General features: G+C 41.5%; 2 protein-coding genes across 2 annotated transcripts in view; one reads left to right on the forward strand and one right to left on the reverse strand.

Moving 5' to 3' along the window:
• The first annotated feature begins 39 nt into the window (after positions 1 to 39).
• Positions 40 to 7,424, forward strand: SARC_04850 (hypothetical protein). The gene is made up of 8 exons (XM_014301298.1): positions 40 to 247; positions 1,259 to 1,516; positions 2,043 to 2,222; positions 3,047 to 3,317; positions 4,149 to 4,396; positions 4,754 to 4,998; positions 6,031 to 6,099; positions 6,880 to 7,424. The coding sequence occupies exons 1-8, from the start codon at positions 50 to 52 to the stop codon at positions 6,953 to 6,955; spliced, it is 1,545 nt and encodes a 514-aa protein (XP_014156773.1). The 5' UTR covers positions 40 to 49; the 3' UTR covers positions 6,956 to 7,424.
• Positions 7,425 to 8,521: 1,097 nt separating this feature from the next.
• SARC_04851 (hypothetical protein) overlaps positions 8,522 to 13,044 on the reverse strand; it is a 5,610-nt gene continuing 1,087 nt past the window's right edge. Inside the window, exons 2-5 of the mRNA XM_014301299.1 lie at positions 11,390 to 11,660; positions 10,644 to 10,732; positions 9,973 to 10,071; positions 8,522 to 9,166 (exon numbers count right to left, since the gene is read on the reverse strand). Coding sequence (XP_014156774.1) covers positions 9,014 to 9,166; positions 9,973 to 10,071; positions 10,644 to 10,732; positions 11,390 to 11,660 — 612 coding nt within the window. The 3' untranslated portion in view covers positions 8,522 to 9,013. The remainder of the gene's footprint in view (positions 9,167 to 9,972; positions 10,072 to 10,643; positions 10,733 to 11,389; positions 11,661 to 13,044) is intronic.

Here is a 13,044-nt window from a genome sequence, read left to right on the forward strand (position 1 = left end):
CTTATTTACGTATATACATACATCCGTGTTTACCCCACAGGCCAACACAATGGAGATGCGAGTCAGCACAGACGGGGGCGATACCTGGAATCACGCGCATTTCCCAGTAGAAATCAAGGTCAAGCGGGATCTGGCTCTTGCTGAGCTCGAGACTACGGAGTTGGGTTACCAGATCCTCGATGCCAGTGAGGGTAGTGTGTTCATCAATGTGGACAACGACAATGCCGATGGCAAGGGATTGCACACGGTATATAGCAACATGACTTAGGAGTTTGTTGTATTGTCAAGTGTGTGCGTTGGTGTAGTATATATGTGTTCTATACAGGTTCATAGGTATACGTGTTTGGTTGTGTGTGTATGTTGATTGTATACTACTCGAGGGCAGTATATGTGAATGCTGTTGCACACAGTGATTACACGGGGTAGTTTATGAGTGGATAACTATATTGCCGAGGAAGAAAGGACTGTGCACAGGATCGCGTCTAATGACCTACCAGAGTTAGGGGGGGGCTACATACAGACCTGCGCGAAATTGATTTGACGGTTAGAAGGGGTTAAATAGAAGTTCACTTTAGTGATAAACCCACTAATCCCCCCCCCCCCCCCTCCTAGATAAACGACAAACTCTTCTTTTAGAGCACTTTTGTGGGGTTACGTATAAATTGCGTAGTTCATTGGCGGATGTATGCGAACATTTGATTCAAACCATACTCGGATTATATATTCATGTATATATATATTTATACAATTCTTGTACTTTCTGCTTCCACTTCCCAATTTTGTATATTCGTATATAGGACTGAAGTACAATTGCTGACAAATTTCTTCTGCCTTCTACTTCCTATATGCATATATTGGTTTATATTCTTGTACTTCTTATATACATATACTCATATATTATTCTACTTCATATATACACAGATTTGTATACACATAACTGTAGTACAATTGATTGATACTTGGCTATTTTCTTCTACTTCTTATATACGTATGTTCGTATATATTCTTCTACTTCCTATATTCTTATATTCGTATATATTCTTCTGCTTCATATATACATATATTCGTATACATTCTTTTACTTCCTATATACATATATTCGTATATATTGTCCTACATCATATATACCATATTCATATATATCCTTCTACTTCACATACACGTACATTCGTATACATAAACACAGGACTATTGATTGCTGACATTCTGCTTCTGTCTTCTCCCACTTCCCCACCCACACCCAAACTCACACCCACAGGGCAACCTCTACACCTCTGACTCCTCCGGTACATCGTATTCTCTATCGCTGACGGACAATCTCTATCTGCAATCTCTGCGCAACGATTTCCATAAAGTGGCCAGTATCGTAGGCACGTACATCACCAACCAGCTGGTCATAGAGGAGGGTACCTACATGCAGGAGTTCCGAACTGTCATCACCTTTAACAAGGGAGGCGAGTGGCGACCCATCATCGCCCCGACGGTGGATTCGGATGGGGCCGATGTTGGCTGTGATGTATGTTGTGTATTTGATGCTCCTGTGAGGCGTGGTGTGTCGACAGCTTGTGCGTTCGTGTGCATTCTTTTTGTGCTACTACCACCCGCACAGGTAAACACACGTGTGTTAAAGCTTCTCAAACACGCTTCACCGGCCAATCACACATGCCGTTGGTGCCAACCCCAGCCCCTGTCACACACAGCAACCTTAAACATATATCATGTCACCATACACACCATTTATTTATCACACATCAACCTTAAATAATTATCTTGTCACCACACACACACCATCTATTTATCACGCATCAACCTTAAACATATTTTATGTCACCACACACACACCATCCATTTATCACACACCATCCATTTATCACACATCAACCTTAACATACATCATGTCATCACACACACACCATCTATCTATCACACATCAACCTTAAGCATATATCATTTCACCACACACACACGACCATCTTATCTATCATCTCGAACGCACACACCGTGCTCACATATAACATAACATGTCGTCTTCCCACACACAGGAGTGCTACTTGCAACTGCACAACTACGTCTCCCAAGCCACTATGGGGCTACAGCCCATCTTCAGTCTCGAGAATGCGGCAGGGCTAGTCATTGCGCACGGAACGATCGGTCGATATCTGTCGACCAATGCACAGACCAGCCTGTTCTTGTCCCGAGATGGCGGTTTCACTTGGACTATGGTATGGTGATATGCTATATATATATATATATCTGTTTTTTATATGTTTTATCTATCTGTCTGTGGTATTCGTTAATGTGTATCTATCTGTCTGTGGTATTCGTTAATGTGTATCTATCTGTCTGTGGTATTCGTTAATGTGTATGTATAAGTGTATGTATGTGGCTGTGGTCATTGCGCACGGAACTATCAGTCGATACCAGTCGACCAACGTACAGACCAGTCTGTTTCTGTCCCGGAATGGCGGTGGTTTCTCTTGTACTATAGTATGTGTTATATATTCTCTATCATAACATTCTATTCCCAGACACTATAGTAAAATATATTCGCGTCCGCAATGTGCCTGCTTCTGCTGATTCTCGATACTCTACCAGCTTTCGATTGCTTATAGTGTGTGTACTCCCCGATCCTCTACGCTATCCACACCTTCGCTGTAGTGGACCATGATGGCGTGCTAGTTAACCCTAAACCCTAAAAACATGCTCGTCTGCAAGTATCTTAACTGAACAGTACTCGAGACACCACCTGTCTAAGACGAATCACAGGTGTATATAATATACACAGTCTACTTCCAACGTACTCATTATAGTCTATATACTAACAGCACTACAACTCATTTAAACGTACACACACAGGTGTATACATTACACACAATCTACTTCCAAAGTGTTCCCTATAGTCTATATACTAACGGCACTACAATTCACTTTGTTCATACAGATACTCACAGGTGTATACAATACACACAATCTACCTCCAACGTACGGCTGTTAATCTCTATAACTAACATTACTACAACGCACTAAAACGTTCGCGTTCATACAGATCCTTGACGGAGCCTACACCTTCGCCGTAGCGGACCACGGTGGCTTGCTGGTAGCCATTCCTGTGGGCAAGAAACAGAACAGCATCCTCTTCTCGTGGGATATGGGGCGTAGTTGGGAGAGTTTCCAGTTCACCGATGTACCTATTACCATAGTGCGTGTTCTGGCCAAGCCCGGGTTTCAGACGCGTGTGTTCAACATCTGGGGCAATGACGCCGGTGGCCACTGGACCATCACTACGCTGGACTTTACCGAGTATCTGGGACGACCTTGTAAGTGTGGGGGGTAGTACGTTGGTAGGGCCTTTTCGTGAGTTTAGAAGGCCTATTTAGAGGCTAGAAATTGGAATGATATAGGGGGTATAGTGTATTCTCACAGAGTGCCTGGGGCGACTCTGTGAGTGTGGTTAGTAGTACACGGATAGGGCTTTTTTGTGAGTTTAGAAGAGCTATTTGAAGGCTAGAAATTCTAATGATATAGGGGGTTTAGTGTATCATCACAGAATGCCGGGGACGACCCTGTAAGTGTGGTTATCAGTGCATTGATGGGGCTTTCCGTGAACACACAAGGCCTTTTGAAGTCTTAAACTTCTAGTTCTATAGGGGGTATAGTTCAAGTTTTATAGGGGGTAGTGTATTTTATTCAGGTACTGGCGACGACCTTGGACGCACTGTTTATATCGGATTGTACGCATGTCCTCATAGCTATGCACCCTCTCCCTTCACACAAGCCTCCCTGTACGTTTCCACCTTTGTGCACATCTAGCTATATATTACTTTCTACACTTTTATATATATAGCTATATGATACTTTCTACACTTGTATACATATAGCCACATGTTTCTTTGTACACGTATATACATATAGCTATATATTACTTTCTACACTTATATACATATAGCTATATAATGCTATCTACACTTATATTCTACACTTATATAAAAAACACATAGCTATATATTACCTTCTACACTTATATACATATAGCTATATATTACTTTCCGCACATATATGCATATAGTTGTACTCTCTTCGTATACCAACTGTCTCATTCGATTAAGCTCACGTCCTCTCTGCCCTACACCGCCTCTCCATACCCTCAGGCCTAGACGCAGACTACACCTCCTGGTCGCCTTCGGACGGGCGTATCTCCAACCAGCGTTGTGTGTTGGGACACAAGCGTGTGTACAAACGCCGCAAGAACACAGCCAAGTGTTTCAATGACGTGGACTATGAGCTGGAGACCAGCAACACCTCGTGTCCATGTACCAAGGAAGACTTTGAGTGCGACTACGGGTACTTCCGACCCAACATCGACCAGCACTGTGTGGAGTACGCGTCCTTCAATATGGTTGGTGTGCCGGGGTGAGCTCCCAAGCATATGTGTGTGCGTGCTTGAAAGCAATGGGACTGGGTTGGTTGCGTATGTTTAAGAATGGGGGTTTAAGAATATGTTTACATATATGTATAGGTTTATAGGTTGTGTATGTTTAAGAATATATTTAAGAATATTTTCATGTACATGTACATGTAAATGTTTATACTGTGAGCGTAACCGTGCAGCTCTGTGAACATGAGTGTCATGTGCATTACAAAGCAGCGACCAGCGACATCTCTGATCATGCCTGAACACAGTTGTTTCAAAGCCGCTCCCTTACTCTTGCTCTTTACTCATCTACTCCTATTTTTAACCTCACCGCGCCCACAGTCCACCGTAGCCCCCTGCTCCAACGGAGAGGAGGAGTACGTCCAGAGCTCTGGCTACCGTCGCGTTCCCGGGGACTCGTGTTCGGGTGGCGTAGAGAATCAGTACATCTCATCAATGCTTGTGAGCTGTGAGTCTGATAAGAGCACCCCCCTGGCGGCCATAGTGGTGCCTGTGGTACTGGCGATCTTGGCGGTGGCTCTGGTGGCCGTTGTGGCGTATGTGTACAACCGCAAAAAGAACTACTGGTAGGTGATGAGTGGATATGTTTTTCTTTCAGTGTAAAGGGCGTATGGGTGTTCATTCTACTGGTAGGTGATGAGTGGATATGTATTTCTTTCAGTGTAAAGGGCGTGTGGGTGTTCTTTCTACTGGTAGGTGATAAGTGGATATGTATTTCTTTCAGTGTAAAGGGCGTATGTGTGTTCATACTACTGGTAGGTGATGAGTGTTTATGTATTTCTTTCAGTGTAAAGGGCGTGTGGGTGTTCATACTACTGGTAGGTGATAAGTGGATATGTATTTCTTTCAGTGTAAAGGGCGTATGTGTGTTCATACTACTGGTAGGTGATGAGTGTTTATGTATTTCTTTCAGTGTATAGTGTGTAGTCTGAAGTACATGTGTGTGCGTGCGTATGGTTGTTCATGTAGTGGTCCATTCTGTCTACATGAGCTTTTAGGGTTTAGGGTTTTGCGTGTCTGGTAGTAACCCTCCTGGTGCGGCCATCGTGGTGCCTGAGAATGTGGGTGTGTGTGTGTGGGTGGGGGGGGGGGTGGGGTTCAAAGATGGTGGTTTAAATTCACGCAAGATTATACTAGTTAGATGAACTACTTTTCAAAAGTATATGAGTTAGAACTTCTGTGTGTCTACGGGAACGTATCTTGGCATGTACCGGGTATTCATATATAATGTATGGGCTTGTAGATATTTTTGGCTCACATTTTTGACGCAATGGATGGCCATGAATATCATTAACGTTGTGTACTTACTTTTTATCGTGTATTTGAACTAGTAGTCTTTGTCGCGCTGGTACTGCTTGTCTATGCACATCCGTTAATCTATAGAACGTACTGTCATGCCAGAACCTTATACGTTTATACTGTCATCTTCTATATTCCCTTCTCTTCGAGTTTTTTTTATATTACCTACCTATAGCTACAGGGTTTTCATATGACATAAATGGCACGATGCATACTTCATATGCTTATATGTATAAGTTGTTTCTAGTGTCAGTGTATGCGTACTCACCCTATGTTTCACGACTTTTCTTTTCCAATAGGCGTGCCCGTTACCTCGCCTTGGCCCAACAGGATCATGACGATGATATTCAACACACCGGACTGGACAGGTAATTTTGTATTAACGTACTTTTCATTTGATTCCCCACATTTTATACGTACTTGTTTGTAAATACATATATACGTATATGCCACCCACATTTATATGTACTTGTATATATATATATATATATATATATGTATATATATATATACATATACATATACATATACATATACATATACATATACATATATATACATATACATATACATACACATACACACACACACACACACATATATATATATATATATATATATATATACATATGCATATATACGTACAGGCCTTACATTGTTTGAATATCCAAAAACATGTGTACATACACCATGCATGCATATAGAATGGGCGCAGTCAGGGGGTTTGTAGCGTTGTGATCCATACATGTACAAGTATCTACAGTGTGGGTTGTACGCGGTGTTTAGAAGTAGTTCTGCGTCTCGTGATCCAGCGTAGTGTATCTATGTGACTGGGATTGGTACAAATACTTTTAAAGGGGGTTTGTAACACAGGGCAATTCGATTCTATACAGTTTATATTTGGCTCGCATAATTTTTTGTAACAGGGCGCGATTCAGTCATGTATTTGTATATATGCACCTGACCTCTTTATATTCTCATTATATACAATATATATATATATATATATATACATATACGTATACATATACATACATATATACATACATACATACACACATACATACATACATACATACATATATATGAATGTAAATATCAATATAAAAATACAACGATCTCATATCTCCTGTTTATTGTTCCTACAGCGAGAGCGATGAAGACAGCGAAGACGACGAGTTGGAGGTCGCCGATCTTGCGGACCCTAGCAAGGACATGCACTGAAAACGGACAACAAAAACGATTTAATACGGTCACGCAAGCGCAAAGGGTGGCCGTACGAGTGCGTCAGGGATGGAGAAAACGTATTAGTGACTTTGAAAAACGTACCCGAGATGTTGCGGAAGGGTTGTATAAATAGACAAAAAGGAAACCCACTCTGTAGTATGATCTGGCCAATACTGCGGCATCTCATCGTTACGGTGTTCTTTCTGAGCGAATTACGCGCATGATAAGAGGGTTGCCATAGTTACACGTGCGCGCGGTACTGTGGGACATTCCTACGCTGGGCTGTTGTCATGGTAACGCGTACAACAAGGGGGTTTTAGTAGATACACGGACGCGTGATACTGTGGCAATCGTTTTTGCGCCATGACGACGCTGGGCGGCTGTCATGGCAACTAGTGGCGGGGAGGCTATCGTGCAAGTGTCCTAGTAATATTCAGGCAATTATTAAAGGCTATTTTGAAGTTGACGGCGACGGGTTTTGGAGGTTAGAAGTTATAACACGTTTGAATACATGAAAACGTATATGTGTATATGTATCGTGTGCATACGTTTCTTTTATACTATGTATGAAGATATATATATGAGACTATCACAGTTGTTCTGCTTATTTGTATCTTGATTTTTATTTTAATATCAGGCTAGAAGCAATCGGCCACTCGAATCTATATACATTACTATCGGCGGCTGTGCGCCGTTATTTATGATCGGGAATATGATATAGGTGCTTAAGATGAATTTAATAAGACATACATGATGCCCAAATACCGATGCTCATAACCCGGCGAAAGATACACGTGGATCACCCCAGATGTGTGGGTAAGCTATATGCACTACATCCACATCGTTTAACTGGTTATTATATTTGTGCGTAGTCAATTCAATCTACCAGTGCGTATAGTACCAGTGTTTCGGCACTAGTCTACCATACGGTCTTTCCTCTGTGTGTCTTCAGGATCCATTCTCTCGGCCTAGTGTACCTGTAGGATACCTGGCTTCAGCGCTATAGCAACAGTAGTGCCCAAGGTATCACCTGAGTATAAGTATAACTATGCATGTGTATAGGTATGCATGCATTTGTACGTATGGCTTAGACTGAGGCAACTCAACTCAGATGCATATGACTATGTTTAGTTTAGATCCAACCGCAGCACCCGTGTCGCCGGGTAACAGTCAGACCAAAAAGGCCCCATTTGTTCCCCCCTCCCAAACCACAAAACACTGGGCCTTCGACTGTGGTCTTCTGTGGCTGTAGTGCCTTTCCCAGCACAAGCGCATTGTCGCCCGGCACACCTACCTACCTACACCCTTCCAGTCAGCTCAGAATCAACTCACCCACGCCAAGACCCACTCAACTCTAAGATCTATGAATAGTTTGGAAATCAAACCGTACATGGTTTCGTCAGGGACCCGCCAAGCACACCCAGCTACAACCTTGAACCCAGCTCAGAATTCATTCGCCCCACCTACGCCGAGACAAACTCAACGTGAATATCTATTTATAACCTAAAGATCAAATCACACCGGTTTCCAGCCAGATCATGACCGACTGGCTGTCCACGCACACAGCCTGATGGCGCCCCATTGAGAAACAGAGTGTGCTGTTGAGGTGCGATTGGTAAGTGTTTGTCCTTTCAGACACGCCGCACTGATGGCGTCTACGAGCTGCATTCTCTGTAAACATACTAGTAGCCTACAGTAGGCTATCTAGCATCCTCTATATCCACACAAAAGTAGCCTAAAGTAGAGGCTATCTAGTATCCTCTGTATATATACGAGTAGCCTAAAGTAGGCTATCTAGCATCCTCTGTATATATTCAGGTAGCCTAAAGTAGCCTATCTAACATTCTCTGTATATATACCGAGTAGCCTTTAGTAGGCTATCTGGCATTCATTAGGCTCTCTGACATGCATGGTTTGCATCCTCTGTCAGACTGTGCAGGCTAGTTCGCTTGATGTTTGCTCAGCTGTATTGTCCTTGGACAGATACTTATACTCAACCGTGGCAGCTAACTCTCCCTCGGCCATATACATATACATAAATATATACACAAGGGTCTACTGCAGAAATCCGTTGGTAACAATGTGTCGGATGCACTGGATGAGTTCGGTGTACTGCTGCTGCTGTGGCCCCACCACTCCGCCCAGACGTTCGAAGAGCGAGCCTTTGATAACGACCCTATTCTTTTGCCCAGGCTTGTTCTTTTTGGCCTGTGGTTATTAAAAAAGAGTGTATGCGCGTGTTAGCACTATTTTGGCCTGTATTTATTAAGGAGTGTATGCGTGTGTTGGCACGTTCTTTTTGGCCTGTACTTATTAAAAAGGAGTGTATGCGTGTGTTTGTGTTAGCACGTTCTTTTTGGCCTGTATTAATTAAAAATGAGTGTGCGTATGTTAGCACCTTCTGTGCAGATGACGGAGAGGGGGTTACGTCAGATAGCTTTAATACAAATAGAATAGATTCGCGCCAAAAGTGGTCTTTCCTTATATGTACGGCTTGTTTGTTCTCCCGTGTGGGTTCATGAGGAAGAAGTGGCGCATACGCATGCTTTGCATAGTAAAGTGATCGTTCCCCACGTGCATGTATACGCGACTTACACACACACATATATATATACACCAGCAGGAGCTTGTGTGTAACTATCGCAAATAGAAATAGAAAGAGATTGTGAGTATGTGGGCTCAGCGTAAGCCAATGATACGATGACGATGGTCATACTATGGAGTGGAGATAACAAAGCAGCCGAGTGCCGAGAGTGTTCAGAGACGAAGGAAGGTCCCACCCTAAGGCAAAAGCCAATCGAACCAGTCGATTTAGTACTTTACCTACGAAATACAATGGTGGGTTTTAGGGTTCTAAACCCTAAAACTATCCCCGATTTAGCGAGCGTGCGGATGGGGGCTTGTTTGATATGTAGGTTGAGGCATACATGAACTTATTGAGAGATTTTCGGTACACTAGTGCTATACAAGGACAGATGTTTGAGGCTCATATATGACAAGTATTCTAAACATGCCTGGTGTAGTAGGGGGCACTTGTCCCCTTTGTTGCATCCTCGTTTGCCGTTGAAGTACTTGCACACACGCTTCTTCTTGTCATCCTTGGCTTTCGTCTCCTGTTCATATAATACAACCAAACCCCAATGAGCTCAGGGTAGAAATCATCGCCGGGGATAGGAATAGGAATAGGGATACACATTTGCGTTGCTACTCACAGCACAGACACGCACTTGCTGGAACATATTCAGCATGACACACATTTGCGTTGCCACGCACATAAATCCACATCACATTGACACACACTATATGCCAACATATGTACTTAACACAAACAGCGCACACTATATGACAACACATGTACTTTACACAAACAGTGTAGATAGATTTGCCGCGACACGAAAGTACGACCGCCTCGAGAGATGTGATGGTAGCTGAGAGCATAGTGTAGTCACTGACACTAATTCTGCCACACACAGACGCATTCCAATACGAACCAACACCAGCAGGCGTATGCGACCACCGTGACACTGCACACACATCTGTTACACGGATGGAACTAGGTAACCAGTTGCAGCTCTATAGCAGTGGCCCAAAGTAAACCCTATCTTCTCATATGAGGACAGGTATTTGGTACGGTAATACGCCACACTGGTAGTGCCTATCGTCCTATATGAGAGCGTACGCATACCTCATTGGAATCGCTACCACTTGCATAGCCTGAAAGCGCGGCGAGGGCGTTCCCGTTAACGTTTTGGCGTTTTGATGACGCGCTCGTGTCTGTGGAGTCAAGGAGAGAATACCTTTTTAACTAACCTTGTTATATATATATATATATATATCTAAACCATATCATATATTGGTATTAATATATCAAAACCATATATGTATATATATCAGAACCATGTTATGTATATATATTTATATCAGAACCGGAACACATATGATTCTACAATTTCAACATGTCCGCGTATGCATCTCTTAAGGCGTTTGTAGATACATGCCACCCTCAAATGACACTACCTCGTAATTCAACGAAAACATGCCCAATCAAACACACAACCAGGATCACTGGACATGTAGGGGAAGGAGATACAATAACATCATACAGATCAGAAACTAGACATGCTATGCACGTGCAAAGCTACATGTATAGTAGAGACGTAACTCTAGTATGCCAATACATCGAGATCAAAAAAAGTAATATAAGCGTAGAATGTAATACATGAATAGCAGACACCCTACTCAGATAGCCTAAAATCAAGTACAACATCATAACACACCACTCAAGAGAAAGTGTCGTTTAAGCATAAAATAAAACACATGAAAACAGAGACCCTCCTCGTATAGCCTACAACCAAGTACACAGGTACAAGCACATCACACACACAGTTTTTGACACCCCACCACATACATGCACAACAAATAAGCCCACACCTTGCTCCAGCTTGCGTTTACTACCAATCTTCGTCTGCCAATTGCGTCTGCGCGCCTCCCTCCAGGCCTCAATCTCCTCCGGAGTGTCCAACGATGGTACGGCTACCGACGGTGGACCGCTCTCCTTACCATGTACCGTTTCCCGATGTACTACTACCACCTTCTTGGCAGCAGAAAACTCGCACCCATCATGCTCACAAGAGACGTGCTGTTTCAGGTGGGACTCCAGCTGGCTTTCCTGGACAAAGGTCTTGTCGCAATTCTTGCACTCCTGCGGATGTGAATGGGAAGGGTGTATGTTTAGTGGGGCTGTCGAGGTGTATATATCTAAAACAGATACATATTATATATAATTATAAATACAAATATAATATAATATCAATATCAATATATATATACGTGATCACATTGGCGTAGACCTCCATAGCGTTCGTACCTATAGAAAAAATCACGCATGTGTCCTGTATATACGAGTTTTTTTATAGATTTGAACAGGTACTTCATTCGTGATCATATCAATGCCTTGAATTGTTGGTCTCACACACCCTTGTAGCACCACGACGGAGATACAAACCCTAGCCAATGCAAACGTATTTAGAAGGAATCGGGATTGTCAGCAAATACTCACCAATATATACACATATACACACAGACAAATATATATATATATATACATACAGATGATTGCATGGGTGTGTCCATGAACATAATATACGGCCACGATAAAAAAATATTCAATCTATTTAGAAACTTTACAATTCACATCCATAGGTGTACTTTTCGAGCTATTTAATTAACAGTATAGTAGACATGTCCAGACACATAAGATTTTAATTGAAGTTCACACTTTGCCCCACACATACATACACACACACACACATACACGCACACTCTATATATATACATACACATATATATCATATATTCATGCATACAGAAAAAGACAACAAAGACATCATATATATATATATATAAAATATATACATAATATAGACCCACATACTTTCGTAATAATATCAATACATAGTTACATACAAACATACTTATATATATATATACATATATATATATATAAAGATGTATAAAGAAAGATAGATAGATATAAATATAGATATATTTTCGTAAATATACAGATGCACACACACACATATATATACATGCTTACATAGATAAAAATAGGGAAAGACATTATATCCACAAACACACACACATATATATATATATATATATAACGATGTATAAGCATACAAACAGACACAATCACAGACATACAGTCACACATACACAAACGCATGTATATATATATATAAATCATATATACATACATATATATATATAATACACAGACACGTATATGTAAACACATAGATGCATGGATACATAGATAAACAGACGCAAACACTTACACATACGCTCACAAACATACACACATTTGCACGTGTACACACACACACACAAACATATATATGTTTACAAATGGTTATATCTGCAGATAGACATCGAAGGCATCTAGCACGTACTATATAATTATATATATATATATATATATATACACACACATATATATATATATATATATATATGTAGTATATATATATATATATATATATATATATATATATAGTAGTAGTTAGTTATACTATAGTTACGTGGTA

The sequence above is a fragment of the Sphaeroforma arctica genome (genome assembly GCF_001186125.1).
Source record: "Sphaeroforma arctica JP610 unplaced genomic scaffold supercont1.288, whole genome shotgun sequence".
Lineage (NCBI taxonomy): Eukaryota > Ichthyosporea > Ichthyophonida > Sphaeroforma > Sphaeroforma arctica.